Source organism: Schistocerca nitens, chromosome 8, assembly GCF_023898315.1.
Source record: "Schistocerca nitens isolate TAMUIC-IGC-003100 chromosome 8, iqSchNite1.1, whole genome shotgun sequence".
Taxonomy (NCBI): Eukaryota; Metazoa; Arthropoda; class Insecta; order Orthoptera; family Acrididae; genus Schistocerca; species Schistocerca nitens.
In genome coordinates, this window is record NC_064621.1 from 99236470 (window position 1) to 99261567 (window position 25098).

Here is a 25098-nt window from a genome sequence, read left to right on the forward strand (position 1 = left end):
TTCTCTCATTTGCCGAGAGACAGTTAGAATAGCCTTCAGCTAAGTTAATGGCTACGACCTAGCAAGGCGCCATTTGTACCATTGCATGTATGTCAAGATAGTCTCACTTGTATCATCAAGAATGCTGTATACCAAAGGACGATATAAAAGTTAAGTGTTCTAGTAGCTACGTTCTTTTCTTTATCACATTCATCACGTATCCTGTTCCAGACTTCGCGCACGTCGGCGTGTGTGTATGTGTGCCCTTTCGGCTACCCGTCACTGTGGACTGGCTGCTTTGTCAGTCCATTACAAAGCCATGGGACAGGAGGAAGAGACTGATAGATTAAAAGATGTCACAGGTGGCATTGAAGTGGGTAGGAATACCATCAGTGGGGAAACACAGATCATGGTCAGAAAGAAGTTGACCGAGAAGAAGACTTGTACCAAAGAAAGTGTACTCCCCCCCCCCCCCCCCCCCACACACACACACACATGTGGGGCTATGTGAATTTAAGTTCCCAAGCAGGAGAAAAAGAGGAGGGGAGGAGGGGGGGGAGTTGTCTGATTAAAGTGGTCAACTCAGTGGAAGTAAGTGGCCTACCTGGAAGTAAATAAACATTGCGACTTACGTATGATCACTGAAGATTTCTGCACTCACATTGCTATTGCCCCAATGTGGTATGAAGGGGAATACATTCACTGATGACATCAGTGTGAATCAATGTGCAAATCCCACAGGGGCCAGCAGTTCCAAAAGAATGCATGAGAACTGCATAACATTGGGGAATGGTCATCACATAAGGGTGTTTCTTGTAGATCAACACAAGTTGCAGAAGATGAGGAAATTAGCTGTTGTAATTTCAGCAGATCATGATAACATCCATAGCATTTACACTGAATGATCTCATTACGGTTGCCCAGATTAGCCTGAAATGGCCAGAAGGATCAGTCATGCCACAAGATCACTACCTGTCAGTGAAGGGGATGGAAAACATCAGGCAGCATTGGTTTAGAATCCAACTGCATGGGGGGGATCTGGCACCTCTAGGGTCTGGAGAGCCTTTTCCCAATTCTTCTCCTTCTTATCCTTTGGTGGCCATGATTCTTGCAAGGGCCTATCTTTGATGAGTGCGGCAACATACAGCGAGTGGTCGCACTAATACCCACAGACTGCTGTTCCTTGAGCCATTGGCTGGTGTTGAAATGGGTCCCAAGAGGAAGTCTTGGCGCTGGTAGATGCTGGACGGAGAAGCTGCTCTCTGGTTGGGTGCTGGAAGGCATTGTCAAAGATGGTGCTACAGGAACCTCAAGAGAGGAGGATGGTGGGAGAAATGGTTTGGAAAAAATAGAGGTAATGATGGTGATGGCTGTGACTTTTCATAATTAGTCAGTGTATCAACTGTATGTGGGCATTTATATTTTTTTCAGTCCTCATTATATGACAGGTGGTCAATAGATTTATATTTCACTATTTTATTTTCTTTATTGAAGACTGAGCAAACTAGTGAATGTGAAGGGTGGTGTTCCATGCAGTTGACACAAAGGCGTTTATTTACAAGGACTACCTTCATGGAGTGATCATTCACAGTTGCCGCATTTTGTATCTACTGTGGAGCAGGATGGCATATGACTGAAGTGTAAGCATGGAAGCACCTCATGGGTCATAGGAGATCAGGTTTCACATCACAGGTGTACACCATGACTAACTTTCTCCGGGACGACATCCTTTCAGAGGCTAAGATAAAGGCACCTGGAGATACTAAAAGGTATCAGATAGATTATATAATGGTAAGACAGAGATTTAGGAACCAGGTTTTAAATTGTAAGACATTTCCAGGGGCAGATGTGGATTCTGACCACAATCTATTGGTTATGAACTGCAGACTGAAACTGAAGAAACTGCAAAAAGGTGGGAATTTAAGGAGATGGGACCTGGACAAACGGAAAGAACCAGAGGTTGTAGAGAGTTCCAGGGAGAGCATAAGGGAGCAATTGACAGGAATGGGGGAAAGAAATACAGTAGAAGAAGAATGGGTAGCTCTGAGGGATGAAGTAGTGAAGGCAGCAGAGGATCAAGTAGGTAAAAAGATGAGGGCTAATAGAAATCCTTGGGTAACAGAACAAATACTGAATTTAATTGATGAAAGGAGAAAATATAAAAATGCAGTAAATGAAGCAGGCAAAAAGGTATACAAACGTCTCAAAAATGAGATCGACAGGAAGTGCAAAATGGCTAAGCAGGGATGGCTAGAGGACAAATGTAAGGATGTAGAGGCTTGTCTCACTAAGGGTAAGATAGATACTGCCTACAGGAAAATCAAAGAGACCTTTGGAGAGAAGAGAACCACTTGTATGAATATCAAGAGCTCAGATGGCAACCCAGTTCTAAGCAAAGTAGGTAAGGCAGAAAGGTGGAAGGAGTATATAGAGGGTTTATACAAGGGCGATGTACTTGAGGACAATATTATGGAAATGGAAGAGGATGTAGATGAAGATGAAATGGGCGATAAGATACTGCGTGAAGAGTGTGACAGAGCACTGAAAGACCTGAGTCAAAACAAGGCCCCGGGAGTAGACAACATTCCATTACAACTACTGATGGCCTTGGGAGAGCCGGTCATGACAAAACTCTACCATCTGGTGAGCAAGATGTATGAGACAGGCGAAATACCCACAGACTTCAAGAAGAATATAATAATTCAAATCCCAAAGAAAGCAGGTGTTGACAGATGTGAAAATTACCAAACTATCAGTTTAATAAGTCACAGCTGCAAAATACTAACGCGAATTCTTTACAGACGAATGGAAAAACTGGTAGAAGCGGACCTCGGGGAAGATCAGTTTGGATTCCGTAGAAATGTTGGAACACGTGAGGCAATACTAACCTTACGACTTATCTTAGAAGGAAGATTAAGAAAAGGCAAACCTAGGTTTCTAGCATTTGTAGACTTAGAGAAAGCTTTTGACAACGTTAACTGGAATACTCTCTTTCAAATTCTGAAGGTGGCAGGGGTAAAATAGGGTGAGCGAAAGGCTATTTACAATTTGTACAGAAACCAGATGGCAGTTATAAGAGTCGAGGGGAATGAAAGGGAAGCAGTGGTTGGGAAAGGAGTGAGACAGGGTTGTAGCCTCTCCCCGATGTTATTCAATCTGTATATTGAGCAAGCAGTAAAGGAAACAAAAGAAAAATTCGGAGTAGGTATTAAAATTCATGGAGAAGAAGTAAAAACTTTGAGGTTCGCCGATGACATTGTAATTCTGTCAGAGACAGCAAAGGACTTGGAAGAGCAGTTGAACGGAATGGACAGTGTCTTGAAAGGAGGATATAAGATGAACATCAACAAAAGCAAGACGAGGATAATGGAATGTAGTGAAATTAAATCGGGTGACGCTGAGGGGATTAGATTAGGAAATGAGACACTTAAAGTAGTAAAGGAGTTTTGCTATTTAGGGAGCAAAATAACTGATGATGGTCGAAGTAGAGAGGATATAAAATGTAGACCGGCAATGGCAAGGAAATCGTTTCTGAAGAAGAGAAATTTGTTAACATCGAGTATAGATTTAAGTGTCAGGAAGTCGTTTCTGAAAGTATTTGTATGGAGTGTAGCCATGTATGGAAGTGAAGCATGGACGATAACCGGTTTGGACAAGAAGAGAATAGATGCTTTTGAAATGTGGTGCTACAGAAGAATGCTGAAGATAAGGTGGGTAGATCACGTAACTAATGAGGAGGTATTGAATAGGATTGGGGAGAAGAGAAGTTTGTGGCACAACTTGACTAGAAGAAGGGATCGGTTGGTAGGACATGTTTTGAGGCATCAAGGGATCACAAATTTAGCATTGGAGGGCAGCGTGGAGGGTAAAAATCGTAGAGGGAGACCAAGAGATGAATACACTAAGCAGATTCAGAAGGATGTAGGCTGCAGTAGGTACTGGGAGATGAAGAAGCTTGCACAGGATAGAGTAGCATGGAGAGCTGCATCAAACCAGTCTCAGGACTGAAGACCACAACAACAACAACAACCAACTGAATTATCCTTGGGACCTTTCTGAACGCTTTAGAAAAATTGGACACTTTGCCACTTGAGATTAGCCCATAGCTCCTCATTCTTTTGGAGTATAAGGTCTCTGCAGAAGATGAGTCCATGGAGTATATTCAAAATTGTGTTTGGGGCAATGGAACCTGGTATGCCACCCAGATGTTCAAATGCCTGAAGAGCTTTAGACTGCACAACAGAGGAGGCTTTAATCAATAGCGATCCACTGTGCATTTTTCCCAATGACTCAACTTCTCCAAACCTATCTTCAATATGTTCCACAAAAAATAATGGCTGTGTTGCAGTAAAAGTATACCAATCAATTGAGATACTAAGTACTGGAAAAATTGTTTTTCTTCCAGAAGTTTGGCTTGTCCATTTTTCCATAGAGTAACCAGCATAAAGAAAGTGTCTGCATTGAAACTTCTATACCTGTCTCATAAGATGACTGGATCAGAACAGTATCAAGGGCTCTCTCCCCATGAGTGCCTCCCAACAGCATCAAAGGCTATTTGGTGCAATGACTGTCACTGGGATAGGTGACGCCCAAGAGGATGGTATCGACTCCTTGGCAAGTATGGAGAGCTAGTAGCTAAGGTGTCAGCAGTGGAGTCCCATGTTCGTGGCTTTTGGGGTGGCGGGGGGGAGGGGGGGGGGGTCTCAGACAAAAACTCATATAATGACATCACCATGTTGGATAGGCTACAGTGTTAGCTTCCAAGTGCACATAAGAGCCTACGCAAGAGTTGTGCACAGATATTTTTTAACACTGAATGCAGTAGTCCTTATTTAAGGTGTTCTTCCCCATTTGGTCCATCTTACAGAAAAACATTTGGAATATAAAGAGCAAACCCAGGAAGGGACCAAAAATTACTTCAGCTGGGTAGTGAGTGGAAGGATATTCCAAGAAAGGAAGGATGAACATAGGGAAACCAGAGTGAAAATGTTTCATGGCCATCTTAAGTGCACAACTGACTCTCTTTGTGGTGGCCAGGTATTATATCATATGCGATCTCACATCCAATCTCATACACAACAGTGAAGTCCTACCTTTTGAGTACTCTTCCCCAAAAAATGTTGTTGGGCATCAGAGTAAAAGGCACTGATTTCTATCATTAGTGTACTAGTTTTTCACACTATTCTGCTCTATGATGTATGAAGTGCTGGCATTGATATGTTAGTGGTTCATGATGCCATGATAAATGACATGTCACTTTCTGAATAACTTTGTACTATATATCTGCACAATAGTATACAAAATATGCACTAAGCAAGTTGACAACAAAATTTAACAGATAAAGTGACATTCATGTAATGGTTAAATAGCTAGTCCTGACTTATGCCATACACTATACACTAGTGATTTGTCATCTACTGTACTGTTATTCTGATCTAAGCTATCTAGTGTTATTTGGACATAGTTTACACAGATTTTGCTATGTTTCTTACTTAGCCATCCATTAGATACTATGTCCCCTGCAGCAGACGTAGATGTTAAGTAAATGTTTGATTCTACAGTCTTGTTGAGTTGTTAGAACTGTGGATGAAGATTCACTGCACTCATTGGAATGTTTTGCTTCTGATTAGCTGTTTACATTTTTATCTATCATATTTAATGATTAATTTTGGAAACAGCAATTAGTATTTATTGACAGAGATTCCATTTAGTACAAAAAATAAACTATTATGGTGATATTAAAAACTATCATGAGGGCTACTTAAGTACATTAACTGGGTTCAAGACTCAGGCAACTGCACAGCAGCTGATAAACTAAACATCCTTGACAGTTTATATGCTTGTTTCCACACAATTATTGTACATACATTAAAGAAAGAATGTAAAGTATTGTATTTTTTCACCAGTTTCATGTTACAGCACAAGATCAACAATTAAACAAATATGTTAAGTACCTGTTAGCTTGACCAATAAATAAACCATTCCTTCTTAAATTGAAAATTAAATCTATTTTTCTTTTACACAACTTATCTGTGAAGATGCAGTTATTAAAAATTACATATCTGATTTGTTTTATTATGGAGCTTTAGTTTTGACAATTCCCTTAACAGCATAAAGAAAAAATAGTCTTTACAAATAAAACTGAATATCTAATAGTTTATTACTCTCTGTATTTGTTAAGAAAACTTCTAAATTCTGATACTTTTGTAAATGCAACATAGTCTTCTAGGTTACAAGCACCACGTCGACTCGGACCTCCATTTGCACTAACAATGCCCTTCACAAAATAAGACTTACTTGAAGGCGGTAAGGGATTGATTTCATGTATGAATGTGAGCCCTCCCCCACTGTCTCCTCTACATGCAGTTGTCCCTGGAAATAAGCAACAGTTTCATTAACTTGTACACAACAAGATCATCAAGATCGAAGATTGAAATTTCCCTAACAAAACATCGTCTTACTCTAGCTCTCTCTGAACTTCTGTAAAGGACAGATTGTTAATTATGAAACAGAGGAAGCATTGAGTGCCAGACAGACATGTTGAAAAAGAACAGCTATATATTATTATTTAGTGGACTAAGTCTTTCGTCAGACATAGACAAAACACTCACACATGCATAAAACCCAAAGACAAACATGACAGTTGTCATTTACAGGTGCTATGTCCTGACTGCCACACTGTCTGAGGTGAGCAGCAATCTTTTCTGCGATGATCAGTGGCGGGGGGGGAGGGGCGGGGCGGGGGGGGGGGGGGGTCCAGAAGAGGTATGTGGTGAGTGTGGGTGGGGAAAGAAGGGTAGGATGGGGACAGATCTAGTGCTGCTTCTGGAAGTGTGCAGGGGCATGCTGAGGACACTATGGTGGTTGCAGCAAAGTTGATAGATCACATGGCTGCTTTGTCAGGTGGCCTGCCTTTAATGGGTAGGAGATTCCCATAACAGGACAGGAGCTGGCAGTTATGAGATGGGCCATGTCTTACATCTACATTTACTGCACAGATATGAGCAAGGAGTTGGAAGCAGGGGTGAAACAGGCTCACACAAGGATACTGTGTAGGTTTGGTAGGTGGAGAACCACCACTGTGGGAGGGGTGGGGAGGATAGTGGAGAGGACATTTCTCATTCCAGGGAAAGACAAGAGGTCTTGTGCTGGAGTCAAATGACTGCATTACAGCCTGTCACATCTGGATTCTTCCTCCCACAACAGATTTTCTAAGTTGTGTGGGTGGAACCCTCCTTATGATATATCCTCCATTCCAGTACACCCCCTGGCCTCCACCTATGCTAGTCCCTGTGCTACACCTTCCAGTACGTTCAGACCTGCGTATGCCTTCTATCTCTCCAGCAGACCTGCATAGCCCTTTCCCCTTCTGTGCTTCCCTCCTCTCCCCTATTTCCCCTTAGCACAGCCACCCAATTATGCAACTAACACCCCACCATCTTATCCCCACACTCCATCATCGTATCCCCATCACACCACTGCACACTCCCACAAGCAGCACTAACATCTACCTCAATCTCCACCCTGCTATCCTGCCCTCTCCAGTCCATGCCTCTCCTTTAACCCTTCTACTCACCCTAGCGAAGACCGCTGTGCATCCCAGGTGCTGTTGCAATCAAGTAATAGCACCCAGATCCTACAAAACCCGTGTGTGTGTTTCCAAATGTGAATGGGCGTGTGTTTTGTCTATGTCTGATGAAGGACAATAGTGAATAACTATGAATCTTGTTCACTGGACCTGTCTGCCACTCAGTGCTTCCTATGTGGTGAGTAGTGATCCATCCTTTTAATATTGTTATTCTATCCTGGCTTTTCCATTGCTTTGCTTCTCTCACAATTTATTAATAAATAATTCTTAAATAATAGAATCAGTGCCCCATACTGATACAATGATTAATGTTTGAAATTAATACTAACTTAATATACTTTAATATTGGACATTGAGTCTAACTTCCAAAAACTAACATCTTAAAGAATGTGTATATGTGAATAATGTCATCCAAAATTTTGCAAGTTATCCAAATGGAATACTAAGGGAGCTAAACAGTGTGTGGGAACTGTGCTAGACTGTCACTAAGCTCAAGGAAACATGTATTAAGTAACAACAACAACAACTCTCGTACACAGAACTATCAGTCAGAAAAGAAAATTTTGGTCTAGTTAGCATCAATAGAGGCATTTTCCAGGGTGACTCATTGTCCCCACTGCTATTCATCATCACTTTTATTCCACTGTCAACCGTCTCCCACGAAACAAACCTGGGCTATCAAACAGTAACAAATTCTCAGAAAATATCCCACCTGCCGTACCTGGATGATCTGAAGCTCTGTGAAAAATTAAAAATGAAATCCAGGCTTACCTCTGAATCTTTTTCAGTCACATCAGAATGGAATTGAGCTTCGACTAAAGTGTCACACTGGTACTGAAGAAGACAAAAATCTCAGAAAACGAAGATGTCGCAATGCTAAAGGGGTAAACCAACAAGTGTCATCAGATAGGAGGCAGCAAATAGCTAGGTATTTGCAGCTGGACAACATTAAGCATGAGTAATCAAAAAATGTGGTCAGCAACTTGTACACCCAAATGGGGTCAGAAAAATTTTGAAAAGTATACCAGATGGCACCATACGGTCAAGACACACAATGCCTGGGCCATACTCTTCATCTGGTACACTGCCAATATTGTGAAATGGACTCAAGAACAGGTGGTTAATGTGGACAGGAAAATAAGAGATCTCATGAAAATTGACTACACTCTCCATTCCTGCGGTGAAATTACAGTCTGTACTTGCCCAGAAAAGCTGATGGTGGAGGACTCTTGAAAGTGAGACAGACACAGAAAGAAGAGAACGAGGGGTAGCACCCCGTATCATGCCTTTGTTAAGTCAGATGATAGCGAGCAGGTTGATACAATGAGTTATGGTTGTAACATGATAGCTGTGTGCTCTCATCCAGCAGCAGTGCTTCACAAAAAGAGCACTTGCCTCCTGGGATTCCCATTTGAGTTCATGAAGCATGTCTGTAATACTTACATGCTGCTTGAAACTACTGGCAGCAAATTGAGCATTGTGCCTCTGAATTGCTTGTTTGTCTTCCTTTAATTTGACCTTGTGAGGATCCCAAATACTAACACTACTCAAGAGTGGGTTGCATTAGTGTTTTATATGCCATCTCCTTTATAGATGAGCTACACATTCCCAAATGTTCTCCCAATAAAATAAAGTTGAGCATTTGCCTTCACAACTACCAAACTGACATGCTCATTCAATTCCATATCACTCTGCATTGTTATGCCTAGATATTTAATTGATGTGACTGTGTCAACCAGCACACCTCTAATGAAATTATAAAATTGTTCATTTTACTCGTCCACATTAACTCCCACATTAACTCACAGTTTTCCACATGTGCAGCACACTGCCATTCATCACACCAACTAGAAATCCTATGTAAGCCGCCTTGTACCCTACTACAGTCACTCAATGATGAAATCTTCCCGTACACCACAGGTTCATCGGCAAACAGCCATAAGCTGCTGCTCACCCTGTCCTTCAGATCATTTGTGTATATAGAGAATAAGAACGACACTGTTGCCCTTCCCTGAGGCACTTCTGATGATATCCTTGTGTCTGATGCTCTGATGAACACTTGCCATCAAAAACAATGTACTGGGTTCTATTAATTAAAAAGTCTTTCAGCACCTAACATATCTGAGAACCTAATCTGTATGGTTGACAGATGTAAAAATTACCGAACTATCAGTTCAATAAGTCAGAGCTGCAAAATACTAACACGAATTCTTTACAGATGAATGGAAAAACTGGTAGAAGCTGACCTCGGCGAAGATCAGTTTGGATTCCACAGAAATGTTGGAACACGTGAGGCAATACTGACCCTACGACTTATCTTATAATCTAGATTAAGGAAAGGCAAACCTACATTGTGGTGTCACCGCCAGACACCACACTTGCTAGGTGGTAGCCTTTAAATCGGCCGCGGTCCATTAGTATACGTCGGACCCACGTGTTGCCACTGTCAGTGATAGCAGACCGAGCGCCACCACATGGCAGGTCTAGAGAGACGTACTGGCACTCGCCCCAGTTGTACAGCCGACTTTGCCTGAGATGGATTACTGACAAATACGCTCTCATTTGCCGAGACAATATTTAGCATAGCCTTCAGCTACATTTGCTACGACCTAGCAAGGCGCCGTATTCAATTGATATTGAGATTCTATTAATGTATCATCAAGAGCGATGTTCTACAAATGTGGATTAAAGTTAAGTATTCCAGAAGCTATGTACATTTCTTTATAGCATTCATTACGTATCCTGTTTCAGACCTCACGCCAGCCTGCGTGAGTTTAAGCGCGTGCCTTTCGGCTTCCTCTCATTGTGTCTAGGCTGTCTTGTCTAGACACAACATATTTAGCGACGAAGATTTAATGGTTGTATTGCTCTACTTTACTTGTCATGGCTTCGCCACAATCTCCAGATGTACTGTCCGAATTTTATCGCTTGCAGAATCAGCAGACGCAGGCGTTATTGGATGCCCTTGGACATCTCGCCCGGGGTCAACGTGCAATGCAAACCGATGCAGCAGCCGCCGCTCCACCGCTACCGCAGCCACAACACTCAGTTGCACCACCTTTTCGTCATTTCGACGCGGCAATGGAAAGCTGGACGGAGTGGTCATGCCAATTTGGATTTCATCTCGCCGCCTACAGAATTCAAGGTAACGAGCGGCAGCCTCACTTATTGGCGTGTGTAGGGGTGCAGACGTACCGTGTGATAGTGAAATTATTTCCCCACCGCGACGTAGCAACTCTGTCCTACGAAGAAATTTTGTCGGCATTAGATGCATATTTCAAGGAATCCGTCAATGTAGTTGCAAAAAGGTATACTTTCTTTCGTACCAATCGTACGGCCAGTCAAACTAATAGGGAGTGGGTTGCAACTTTGCAAGGCCTTACAAGGGATTGTGCTTTTGAGTGTGAATGTGGACTTCCTTATTCAGATACTATGGTGCGTGATGCAACTGCACAGAACGTTTCTGATGTTCGTATAAGGGAACAGATTTTGAAACTGGTCAATCCCTCCCTTCGACAAGTGATAGACATATTGGATAGGCAAGACACACTTGACTTTGCTCAGAAATCGTTTGAAACTTCGCCAGCTGTGTGTCACATTAACCAGCCCGCTGGGCGAGCTGCACGGAACTGTAAACAGCCCTCGCGCTCGTCCGCGCAGCTGCCGCCAAGCTCACAACCATGTGTCCCGCGGCAGCAAGCAAATGCAGTGAAATCATGCCCGCGGTGTGCTACTAGACATTCGCGTGAAAATTGCCCGTCATGCCAAGCTATTTGCTTCTTCTGTAATAAAAAAGGACATGTTCAGAGTGTTTGCCAGAAGAAGCTCAGATCGGACACTAACAACCATTCCAGGCCCTTTGCTTCACGCCGGAATCGGAATTGAACCAAGAATACTCAGGCTCGTGAACCTTTGCCCATGGACATTCATGTAGTTAATTCCACTCCGCCCAGTGCCACTCTCTCTACAAGTGACTGTGTTCGTCCCACAAAAAGTGTGCATCGACGTCGCCGGAAATCACGTCAATTAGCAAGTGATTCTGTACCCGTGTCTGTTCACGTTGCAAGAGACAGTCACTCTTGTCGTCAGCAGAACAATAAACTTTTTGTGGACTTGGACATTAATGGCAACGTGGTCCCATTCCAGCTCAATACCGGAGCTGCAGTTTCATTGATCAATAAAGACACGTACAAACAACTGGGCACACCTCCGTTGCATGCCGCAAATGTTAAGCTAACTACATATTCAGGTCAGAATATCCCTGTGTTAGGACAGTGCAGCCTTCTTGCAACATATAAGGGACAAACAAAACTTGTGTCATTGTACGTCCTTCGTTCTTCTTCTGCAGTGAACTTGTTTGGTTTCGATTTATTTCAGTTGTTTAACTTGTCTATAGTAAATCAGGTCCTATCAGTGAACCAGACTGTGCCTTCGGCCAGTGTTTCTCGTCTATGTGAAGAGTTTGCAGACATTTTTGCACCGGGCCTCGGTTGCGCTAAGGACTGTGAAGCACATTTGGAACTGAAAGTAAACGCGCAACCGAAATTTTTCAGAGCGCGCAATGTTCCCCACGCCTTGAGTGATGAGGTCGCAAGAACATTAAACGATTTAGAATCACAAGGTGTAATTGAACGTGTGCAGGCTTCTCTCTGGGCATCACCCTTAGTAATTTTGCCAAAACCTTCCAGAAAATTGAGACTTTGTGTGGACTTCAAGGCAACGGTGAATCCCCAACTAGTGATTGCAACTTTTCCTTTACCCCGCCCGGAAGATCTTTTTGACAAATTGTGCCCAGGTAAATATTTTTCGAAGTTGGACCTAGCAGATGCGTACTTGCAAATACCAGTGGACGCCGAATGCCAGCGCGTCTTGGTGGTTAACACACATCTTGGTTTGTATCGATTCAAAAGTCTGCCATTCGGGTGTGCATCCGCCCCTGCATTGTTTCAGCAATATCTGCAAACTGTTTGTGCGTCGGTCCCTACTGCAGCAAACTATCTGGACGATATTGTGATCTCCGGAAAGACAGAAGAAGAACATTTAGCCCATCTCAGAACATTATTTCAGGTCTTGCGACAAAATGGTCTTCGCTTGCGGAAGGACAAATGTGTGTTTTTTGTTCGTGACTTACCATATTTGGGACATGTAATCAATGCACAAGGCATACATCCGAGTCCAGAGCACCTCTGTGCCATACAGGACTTGCCTTCGCCGCAGAATTTGAAGCAGCTACAGAGTGTGCTGGGAAAAATTAACTATTATCATCGCTATATACCACATGCCTCTTCCATTTCAGCTCCGCTTCATCGCTTACGCCGTAAAGGTGTTCCGTTTGTCTGGACAACGGAATGGGAACGCGCCTTTCACCAGTTGAAATCGGCGTTGCTTTCAAATACTTGCCTTACGCCATTCGATCCCCAGAAACCCCTTTTGTTGATGGTAGATGCATCGGATTTTGGGATCGGTGCTGTGCTTGCGCACAAAGATGGCTCGCATGATCGCCCTATTGCCTTTGCGTCCAAATTGCTCTCGTCTGCGCAAAGAAATTATTCACAGATAGAGAAAGAAGCCTTGGCTCTCGTATTTGGTGTTACTAAGTTTCACGATTTCTTGTATGGTCGTCACTTTACCATCATCACAGACCACAAACCTTTGACATCGCTTTTTCATCCGACCATGCCTGTACCTCCACGTACAGCGCAGAAGTTTATTCGCTGGTCGACTTTCCTCTCGCAGCACCGCTACCATACCGTGTATCAGTCCACTGCTAAGCGCGGAAACGCTGATGCGTTGTCCCGTTTGCCTGTTGCTGAGGATAGAGCATTCGATTCCTCCGAACTTGCTTGCATGTTCATTGATTCGGAAACAGATGATGTGGTCAAATCGTTTCCGATTGATTTTCGTCGTGTAGCTACAGCCACAGCTGCTGACCCTGTCCTTTCTACCGTTTTGCGTTTTGTTGCTACGCAATGGCCCTTGTCAAAGTCATGGATCGAGGATCCGTTAGTTCACAGATTTTTTGCTCACAAGGAGAGACTTTTTGTACGACGTGGTGTTTTGCTGTTGCATTCTGATAATGATCCGTCCAGGGTCGTGGTCCCACATTCGTTACAGTCCTCTGTCTTACGGCTTCTCCACCAAGGACATTGGGGTATAGTGCGTACGAAACAACTTGCTCGTCAGCTCTGTACTTGGTTCGGAATCGATGCTGCAATTACAAATATGTGCTCTTCTTGCATGGCGTGTGCCGAACAACAATCCGCCCCACCGCGGAAATTCTTTGCATGGCCAAAAGCCACTTCCCCTTGGCAACGCTTACACATAGATTTTGCTGGTCCATTGTGGAATGCTCAATGGTTGGTTGTGGTAGATTCCTTCAGTAATTTTCCTTTTGTTGTCCGGATGTCTTCCACGACGTCATATGCCACCATCCAAGCGTTATCCGCTATCTTTTGCATTGAAGGTCTTCCACAGACTATTGTTTCCGACAATGGCCCACAATTCATGTCCGCAGAATTTCAGTCATTCTGCAAGGCCAATGGTATTCAACATCTGACATCTGCGCTGTTTTCGCCTCAGTCCAACGGTGCCGCTGAACGATTGGTCCGGACTTTCAAGTCACAGATGTTGAAGTTGAAAGAGTCGCATTCTCGGGAAGACGAGTTGTTGCTCTTTTTGTCTTCGTATCGCTCTCAGCCCCGAGATGGTCGCTTGCCAGCTGAGTTGCTCCACGGTCGTCCTCATTGAACCTTGATGTCTTTGCTGCATCCGCCACATCAGGTTCCTGTGCAGCGGCAGACGCCTGCTTTTGCTCCAGGCGAAGTTGTATATTATCGCAACTATCGCGGTTCATGGCGTTGGCTCGCAGGGCGCATTCTTCGCTGCCTCAGCCGCGCTATGTATTTGGTTTTGGGGGCCTCTGGTGAGGTGCGTCGGCACCTCAATCAGCTGCGCCTCCGTTGTCGCACGTGTTCTTCCACTCCCCGGTCAGCACCCTGGGGACCCACCTACTGGCTCGCCTCAGCCCCAGGTGTTACCGACGCTGCCTTCCATTTTGCCCCATGGCGACGCGCCGCCGCCGCCGCCTGTTCTCCCGCCGTTGACGCCAGCAGTGCACGCTTCGCTGCATCCGCCAAGCGGCTCCCTGGGTCACGCGCCGCCGATCGCTTTCCGTAACCAGCTGTCCTCCGACATGGAACTCTTGCCAGCTCCGGACCAGATGTCGTCTTCGCCCGTCGGGTACCCCGACGCGATGGAGGTCGACCCTTCGGCCCCTCCTGTCTCTCTACGGGCGCATACACCGCATGTTGGCGTGCTCCCTGGACTAGGTTTTCAGGCGTTTCCTAGCTCCCCTCGGACTGAATGGCCGGGTGCGGGTGGCACAGCCTCGCCTGTTGTTAGGCTCCCCACCTCGTCTCATACGTCAACATTGGGTCCTCCCCACGGCGGGCGGAAGCCTTATAACACAACCGTACGCCGATTTGCGTGGGAGGAATATGGTGTCACCGCCAGACATCACACTTGCTAGGTGGTAGCCTTTAAATCAACCGCGGTCCATTAGTATACGTCGGACCCGCGTGTCGCCACTGTCAGTGATAGCAGACCGAGCGCCACCACACGACAGGTCTAGAGAGACGTACTGGCACTCACCCCAGTTGTACAGCCGACTTTGCCTGAGATGGATTACTGACAAATACGCTCTCATTTGCCGAGACGATAGTTAGCATAGCCTTCAGCTACATTTGCTACGACCTAGCAAGGCACCGTATTCAATTGATATTGAGATTCTATTAATGTATCATCAAGAGCGATGTTCTACAAATTTGGATTAAAGTTAAGTATTCCAGAAGCTACGTTCTTTTCTTTATAGCATTCATTACATATCCTGTTTCAGACCTCACGCCATCCTGCGTGAGTTTAAGCGCGTGCCTTTCGGCTTCCTCTCATTGTGTCTAGGCTGTCTTGTCTAGACACAACATACATTTCTGGCATTTGTAGACTTAGAGAAAGCTTTTGACAATGTTGAATGGAATACTCTCTTTCAAATTCTAAAGGTGGCAGGGGTAAAATACAGGGAGCGAAAAGCTATTTACAATTTGTACAGCAACCAGATGGCAGTTATAAGAGTCGTGGGGCATGAAAGGGAAGCAGCGGTTGGGAAGGGAGTGAGACAGGGTTGTAGCCTGTCCCTGATTTTATTCAATCTGTATATTGAGCAAGCAGTAAAGGAAACAAAAGAAAAATTCGGAGTAGGTATTAAAGTCCGTGGAGAAGAAATAAAAATGTTGAGGTTTGCAGATGACTTTGTAATTCTGTCAGAGACAGCAAAGGACTTGGAAGAGCTCTTGAATAGAATGGACAGTGTCTTGAAAGGAGCATATAAGAAGAACATCAACAAAAGCAAAACGAGGATAATGGAATGTAGTCGAATTAAGTCGGGTGATGCTGAGGGAATTAGATTAGGAAATGAGACACTTAAAGTAGTAAAGGTGTTTTGCTATTTGGGGAGCAAAATAACTGATGATGGTCGAAGTAGAGAGGATATAAAATGTAGACTGGCAATGGCAAGGAAAGCGTTTCTGACGAAAAGAAATTTGTTAATATCGGGTATAGATTTAAGTGTGAGGAAGAAGTTTCTGAAAGTATTTGTATGGGGCATAGCCATGTATGGTAGTGAAACATGGACGATAAATAGTTTGGACAAGAAGAGAATAGAAGCTTTCGAAATGTGGTGCTACAGAAGAATGCTGAAAATTAGATGGGTAGATCACATAACTAATGAGGAGGTATTGAATAGAATTGAGGAGAAGAGGAATTTGTGGCACAACTTGACAAGAAGAAGGGACCAGTTGGTAGGACATGTTCTGAGGCATCAAGGGATCACAAATTTAGCATTGGAGGACAGTGTGGAGGGTAAAAATCGTAGAGGGAGGCCAAGAGATGAATACACTAAGCAGATTCAGAAGGATGTAGGTTGCAGTAAGTACTGGGAGATGAAGAAGCTTGCACAGGGTAGAGTAGCAGGGAGAGCTGCATCAAACCAGTCTCAGGACTGAAGACAACAACAACAACAACAACAATCTGTATGCACAGACCATTGTCAATAGCCTGCAGTGGAGTACCATGTCAAACACTTTCAGGAAATCTAGTTATATGGCATATGCCTGTCACCCTCCATATGTGATACATTCTAAATCTGTGATGAGTTATTGACAACTGATGACAGCTTGAGCTATCACAGAAAGATTCCTCAGACTCGTTAAAAAAATCTCAACATAGTGGCACAAATGAGCCATGGAAACTTTGCCATCTTCTGGTGACAAGGAACTAATCAGACCACAAAAAGTTGTCAAAAATGAACACGCCCCTGGGGGATGTACAAGTTCATATAGATTAAATGCTACAATGTAATATATACCACACATCACATTTGTGGATGAAAATAATGGGTGGATGACTGACACTGCCATCCCATGTGATAGAAATATCAGTTAGAAACAACTTGAAATCCTTGATAGATAAGAGTGCTCAAAAATCAAACTACAACAACTGATGTTGTCTAGGAAAGTTGCCCTGGTGGTTCTCATCACACTGGGAGCAGTGCCTAAAGATCTCAGTGGGCACTCAGAAACAATGGTATAGATAAAATATTCATCTGCCAGTAACAATAAGCCATGTTACTGGGCTCCACATAAATTATCTGCTGATACATCATGCAGTCCTATACACTTCAGAAGTGTTAGAGTAGTAAAAATATAAAATCAAGCATTCTGAACTCATCACTATCATAAACAACAAGTATAACAATAACAATAAAAATAATAATATCCATGAAGCCACCACACTGTCATAGCAAGGGGATAGATGGTGGACTGGGAGGTCCTCACCTGCTGGCCAGACAATGTCAACTACAGCCAGATATCAGGCTTTCTCTGAGGCTTACAGTCTTGGCAGTATTTTGGCTAGTGTAGAACATCACTGGCCCTAACCTCCAGTTTTCAACTTCCACAAGCACAGAGGGAAGTTCAGCAGCAGCAGCAGCTACTACCTCAGGCAGTAACTGGTCGACTGTCATCTTGAATGGCACAAACAGGCTTCTGGATTCTGGGTAACTTGCAATGAAATGCTTGAAGCTATTGGTCCAGGATATACTGGACACAGACACTGAAACTCTTTGCTACTTATGAAGCATACTCTCTTCTTGAGACTGGCAAACTGAAAGGGGCGACTAATGCCTCGTCCCGATATCAGATACTGACTTTGGCAATTTGAAAATGAGATGATTTGTGGATCATCATTGCTCTGAGTCATGAGGTTGTAGAGTCTTCAGAGGCTAGACTGGTAAATGTGTAGTAAAAACTGGCCCACACTTAAGAAGATTTATTTTCAGCAGATAGAGATTGCATTCAGTTATGTACTTCACCTCTTCTAACATCACTCTCTCTACTCTTTCTTATAAGAATGCAAATAGAGTTTACACAATAATGGAAGTATGTGTGTCATTTGGTCAGGCAAATAAGAACCCAGAAGGAACAGACACATTCAGGGAGGAGCTGAAACATATCCTCACAAGAAACACACCATCATTTGGCATGGGGATTTCAATGCACAGTTTGATGAGGAAAGAAAATATCAGAGGATTATTGGAAACTACCCAGCTCACAGGAGAATCAACTGCAATCAAGAGAGACTAGTGGAGCTATGCAGAGCATTCAATCTGTTTCTAGAGTCAACTGCTTTCAAACACCTGCCCAGAAAAAGGAGAACTTTGACATCTGCAACTCCATGTATTCCAAACTGAGCATGTCACCACTGCACAGAGAGCACAAGCAACATGAGATCCGGAATGTAAAGGTTCTGAGTAATGTCAACCTAGACTCGAACCACTACCTTCTAACGATCAAAGTTAGACTACTTCAAAGAAATACCTAGAAGATTACTTCTCCAAAAATCTATAAGTTTGACACAGACAAGCCAAGGAGAAACCAAGAATTAACTACAAATTGCAAACTTTAAATGTGGTTCTGAGAACATCTACATGAGGCTATAGTCAGAGCATCTGAGGAGGCTAGCCACTCATGAAATCAAGAAAGCATGCCTGGTGGGATAAATAAGGTGATGCAGCAGTACAGTTAAGACAGGTTCCTCATCACAAAAGGAACTATAGTAAAAATAAAGTGAACAGGGTCACCTTCATACACACAAAAAAATCTTCAACAAAAACTGCCTGAAGGGTTATATGCGCATTTGATAAAAATCAGTTGGTATATATTGAGCAAGTTCCCCACAATAATAGTGCACATAATGTCTGTAAAACCTTTGAGCACAATCTGAACAAATGTGAGCTCCTGAGCCTCCAGTTCAGAGATTCCATAGGGAAACTTGCCCACAGTGAGAATGATAATTTCCAGATTCTAGTAAGTAATATTGAATGTCTCTTCAACTGCAAGGCTCCTGAGACTGCATTCATTTATAAAAGCAATTCAGACATCCACCCATATTCATCTCAACTCATGAAGGAACAAATCAGGAAGATCACCCAACCTCCAAAGGACAAGAAGTCACCATGCAAACATCTAATTAGTGCTAAACTCTGGAAGCATGCAGGGAAGAAGGCAATCAAAACCTTGCTGCAATTACTCAGCAGGTCTGGAAAAGTAAAGGACTTCAAAGTGAATGCACCTGTGCCATAATTCATCTACTACATAAAAAGGGGACAGAAGAGACGTGGACAACTACTGTAGCATCTCCCTCCTGCTAGCAACCTACAAGATCTTCTCAAAAGCTCAATAGAATACAGTTGAACAACAAACTAATTCATAATTGCAGGAATACCAAAATGATTTCAGGAAAGGAAAGTATTGTATACAGCAGATAACAAATCTGAAGACAATCTTTTCATACACGAAACTGATGAACAACTAATATGCGGTGACCTTTGTTGATTTCAGGAAGGCAGAACTCTGACTGATCAATCCAGCCTATCTCAAATCCTTGAATAGTTTGGCTTAGATAACAACACAAAAGCAGTTATGCAGTGAACCCTGGCCAATACCACTTCCAAAGTGAAGTTCTGCTTTGAAATCAGGGTGAGAGTAGGACAAGGAGATCAACAATCATCTCTTCTCACCAACTCTGTTTTTGGAAAGGTTGTACAAGACTGGTGAAATGAAATGAACTGTTCAGGCATAGGGATATGGCTAGACTACAAGTACACAAATCTTTCATTCGAGTCTCCAGCCTTTGCAGATAATTTAGTGATCTGTCCATACTACACACTACAAGCAGCTAAAGAACAGGCAGCAAAGGCTGTGTGCTTCACACCTATTTTGAGAAGATGCACATTATGACAAATTTAAAACCAATACCAACAGAGGTGGAAATTGGACTACAAAAAATAAGCAGACAGATTAAGTTTAAATAAGTAGGTGAATGGGTAGAGCCTAACCTATCAAAGAAATAAGCACTTGTGTCACCCATAAAAAATGGCATTTGCAACAAGAGACTGATGTCCTTAAACGGTAAAATTAGACACTATTGTACTGTTATTTGACCAGAGGCTCTACAAGTGGCAGAAACTTTTGCAATGAACAAGAAAGGTCTAATGGAGAAATGTGAGGCCAAAGAAATATAATTTTTGAGAAAAATTTTGGGTCTCTTCAAAGAAGCAGCAAGTATGAAAGGCACCACAACTGTGAATTATATGAACATGCAGAAAAGATAAGTGATATGATTCTTAAAAAGAAGATTGCTTTTTAGTCCCTATACTACAAATGATCCCAGGAAGTATACCTAACAGGATACTAACCTACTTTCAACAAGAAAAAATGAAAGTAGCACAATTCACAAAAGTTGAAAAGATGTACGACCGCTGGCAGTATGATCTGCTTAAAGAAAAAACTATGAACATACAAATATGTTAGGAAAGTTCTGGCAGAATGTGAATAATATAGGTCTAATGGTGACTAAACACAGAATAGCAGAGGTGCTGAGTCATCGACAGCCACACGCAAATGAAAGAGACAACCTATTGGCTTTGGAATAAATCCTTAGTTGATAGTTGAGTTAGCGCACACACACACACACACACACACACACACACACACACACACACACACACACACACACACACACACACACACACACACACACACACGTGATGTGGAGTATGGATTGGGGGCCATAGACAGAAGAAGGCAAAACTGTTGGGTAAGGTTGTGGTGACAATTTGCTGGAGGATGCTGAGACCAGGAGGGTTGCAGGAGAAATGTATGTGTTTCAAGGACAACTCACATGTGCTCTGTTCAGAAAGGCTGGTGGTGGAGGTGAGGATCCAGATGGCCCAGGCTGTGAAAAAGCCACTGAACTTTAGCGTGTTATGCTCAGCTTTATTTTAGCATGTTATGCTCAGCTTTATATTGTGCCAATGGTTGTCATCTTCGTTCTTCATCACAGCTTGGGGTTGACCAATCATTTCCTGGTTGGTTGTCATGCTGACATAATAATCTATTGAGTGACTGCAGAAATGTTGGCATGTGACTTGGCTGCATCCGCAGGTGGCCCTGGTTGGTTGTCGTAGATTCATTCAGTAATTTTCGTTTTGTTGTACAGATGTCTTCCACGACATCATCGGCCACCATCCAAGCGTTATCTGCTATCTTTTTCATACAAGGTCTTCCACAGACTATTGTTTCCGACAATGGCCCACGATTCATGTCCGCAGAATTACAGTCATTCTGCAGGGGCAATGGTATTCAACATCTGACATCCGCGCCGTTTTCGCCTCAGTCAAACGGTGCCGCTAAACGATTGGTCCAGACTTTCAAGTCACAGATGTTGAAGTTCAAAGAGTTGCATTCTCGGGAGGACGCGTTATTGCTCTTCTTGTCCTCGTATCGCTCTCAGCCCCAAGATGGTCGCTCATCGGCTGCGTTGCTCCACGGTCGTCCTCATCGAACCTTGATGTCTTTGCTACATCCGCCGCATCAGGTTCCTGTGCAGTGGCAGCCACCTGCTTTTGCTCCCGGTGACGTTGTATACTATCGCACCTATCGAGGTTCACAGCGTTCCGGCTCGCAGGGCGCATTCTTCGCTGCCTCGGCCGCGCTATGTATTTGGTTTTGGGGGCCTCTGGTGAGGTGCGTCGGCACCTCAATCAGCTGCGCCTCTGTCGTCGCACGGGTTCTGCCACTCCCCGTCTGCTTTCAGCGACGGTGCCGTCCGGTCAGCGCCCTGGGGACCCATCTACTGGCTCGCCTCAGCCCCAGGTGTTACTGACGCTGCCTTCCATTTTGCCCATGGCGACGCGCCGCCGCCGCCGCCTGTTCTCCTGCCGGCGACGCCCGCCATGGACGCTTCGCTGCAGCCGCCAAGCGCCTCCCTGGTAGTCACGCACCGCCGATCGCTTCCCGTGACCAGCTGTCCTCCGACATGGACCTCTTGCCCGCTCCGGACCAGATGTCGTCTTCGTCCGTCGGCTGCCCCGCCCCAATGGAGGTCGAATCTTCGGCCCCTCCTGTCTCTTTACGGGCGAATACACCGCATGTTGGCGTGCACCCTGGACTAGGTTTTCAGGCGTTTCCTAGCTCCCCTCGGACCGAATGGCAGGGTGCGGGTGGCACAGCCTCGCCTGTTGTTAGGCTCCCCACCTCGTCGCATACATCAACATGGGGTCCTCCCCACGGCGGGCGGAAGCCTTATAACACAACCGTACGCCGATTTGTGGGGGAGGAATGTGGTGTCACCGCCAGACACCACACTTGCTAGGTGGTAGCCTTTAAATCGGCCGCGGTCCGTTAGTATACGTCGGACCCGCGTGTCGCCACTGTCAGTGATTGCAGACCGAGCGCCACCACACGGCAGGTCTAGTGAGACGTCCTAGCACTCGCCCCAGTTGTACAGCCGACATTCATAGCAATGGTTCACTGACAAATTACGCTCTCATTTGCCGAGACGATAATTAGCATAGCCTTCTGCTACGTCATTTGCTACGACCTAGCAAGGCGCCATAGCATTTGATATTTATATTGTGAAGATTGTATAGTCAGAGAGATGTTCTCCAGTTGTGGATTAAAGTTAAGTATTCCAAGAACCACGTTCTTTTCTTTATAGGATAATTACTTTACCTTGTTCCAGACCTCACGCCAATCTGCGTGAGCTTAAAAGCGTGCATTTCGGCCTCCTCTAGCAACACGGTGTTGGCTGTTCTGCCACTTCAGTCAGTCCCCTAGAACTTAAAACTACTTAAACCTAACTAACTTAAGGACATCACACACATCCATGATCGAGGCAGGATTCAAACCTGTGACTGTAGCGGTCACGTGGTTCCTGACTGAATTACCTAGGACCACTCGGCCACTCCGGACGGCCCAGTTCTAAAAAACTAGATCTGTCCAAAACATGAGATAACTAAGTACCATGAAGTGCAGCAGGAAACAAATATTTAGCTCAGGTGGTAATCAATTCACTGCTGTCAAGTACAGTCTAACCAGACTGTTAGATTTTTTGACATCTGGACTGCAGAGAGAGGAAGTCTTTGAGTCCTGAGATCAACTTCATCCATACACCAAAACCTTTTTTCAGCACACTAAATATAAATGGTGTGTTATGAACAGGAAACTTGGATGAACTAGAGAAAACCATAAACAAACAAAAGATACAAATAGTGGCACTCCAAAAATCAAGACTCACTAACAAAAATTCAATGTATTTTGGGAACTACAGACTTTTTGAATGTAAAACAGAAATAATGAATACTGAAAAACGCCCCACTTTTAGGGGCCACCTTTGCAGTTAGGGGAGAAATACTCACTTCCATAACAAATGTAAAGCCTGTAAACAACAGAATAAGTGCAAATAAAACACACACAACAATGAATGTATAGGTCCCAATCACTGCTGAAAATAAAACTACCCATGAAGAGATATAGGAATCATGTGAAACACTAGAAGAAATAGCACCTAAAACACCACAAAAAACGATTCAATTGCACAGCTAAGCAAAGAAAGGAAGTACAGTTAACACTAGAAAATACCCAGCACATCAATGGACTAACCAGAATGGATAAAGGCTAGTTGAACTGTGCAGGGTATTCAATTTTAAAGTCATGTTTGCACTCTTGAAAAAGAAACCATCAAAACAGATGACATGGACAGAATTGAACACACTCATCTGTTATATCCAAACTGATCATGTAGCAATTCTTTGTTCAAACTACAGAGAAATCTAACTCCCAAAATGTGCAAACAGACTCAGACCATTACCTGACAAGAATAAAACCACATTTATAACCACATACATTCAAAGAAAAGAAGACAAGTCTCCTAATTTGACACTAGCAGGATCTGAACCATCTCTTATGGAGGAACTAGAGAAAAAGTAGGCAATGAATTGGCAACAACTCAAAAATAAATTTATCAAAATAGCACAAACTAATTTCTTCGCAAAAATGGGAAAAGTACCATTGAGGGAATGAGGATCCATGTAACAATTGGAACAGCAATGACACAGAAGACAATTACAAAACACCCCTGGCAGTGAGGAAAGAGACAGCCAAATTACTCAGAAAGACAAAAAGGAAACATCAACAAGATCAACTACTTGAACTCAAAGGCGGATTTCAAAATAAACAACACACAAAATTTCTATAAGAACTTCAGATCAAAGCTCACAGGATAGCAACCATGAAGCCTCTGCTTCAAGAAACAAAATGGGGCAACTGGCTCTAAACAATCAAGAAAATTGCTTTGAGATTGACGGGTATTTCAAAAATGGCTCTGAGCACTATGCGACTTCACTTCTGAGGTCATCAGTCACTTAGAACTTAGAACTAATTAAACCTAACTAACCTAAGGAAATCGCACACATCCATGCCCGAGGCAGGAGTCAAACTTGTGACCATAGCGGCCACTCGGCTCCAGACTGTAGTGCCTAGAACTGCACGGTCACACTGGCCGGCCCAGGTATTTCAAACTGCTACTTAACTGCCAGAACGAATACAAAGATTCCCACCAGAAGAACCTTTGGGCACTAATCTACACTGATTACTACTAGATGAAGAAGGAATATCCAGACAGGTCAGAGGACTAAAAATCAATAAAGCATCAGGGGGAAGATGGTATAATAACAGAAATCCTCAAATCAGGCTGCTCAAACACCATAACAGAAATCATCAAAAATCACACAAGACATTTGGAAAACAAAAAAAAATTCTGTAGGACTGGAATAATGCATTGATTCACACATTGCACAAGAACGGAGACAGAACAGATGTAAATAACTACAAGAGAACCTCATCTACACTGATCAGCCAGAACATTATGTTAACCTACCCAATGACCAGTATGTTCACCTGTGGCATGAATAACAGCAGTCATACATCAAGGCATGGAAGCAATGAGCCCTGGAAGGAATTGGTACCACATCTGCATACACAAATCATGTAAGACCTGTAAATTCCATAGATGGGGGTGATGAGCTCTGAGCTACATTCAATCATATCCCAAATGTGTTTGATTGAGTTCAAATCTGG

At 43.6% G+C, this 25098-nt stretch overlaps 1 protein-coding gene across 1 annotated transcript in view; it reads right to left on the minus strand.

Moving 5' to 3' along the window:
- Nucleotides 1–5978: 5978 nt before the first annotated feature.
- LOC126199422 (modular serine protease-like) overlaps nt 5979–25098 on the minus strand; it is a 270462-nt gene continuing 251342 nt past the window's right edge. The window contains exon 10 of the mRNA XM_049936340.1: nt 5979–6351. Within this exon, the coding sequence (XP_049792297.1) occupies nt 6140–6351 (212 nt within the window). The 3' untranslated portion in view covers nt 5979–6139. The remainder of the gene's footprint in view (nt 6352–25098) is intronic.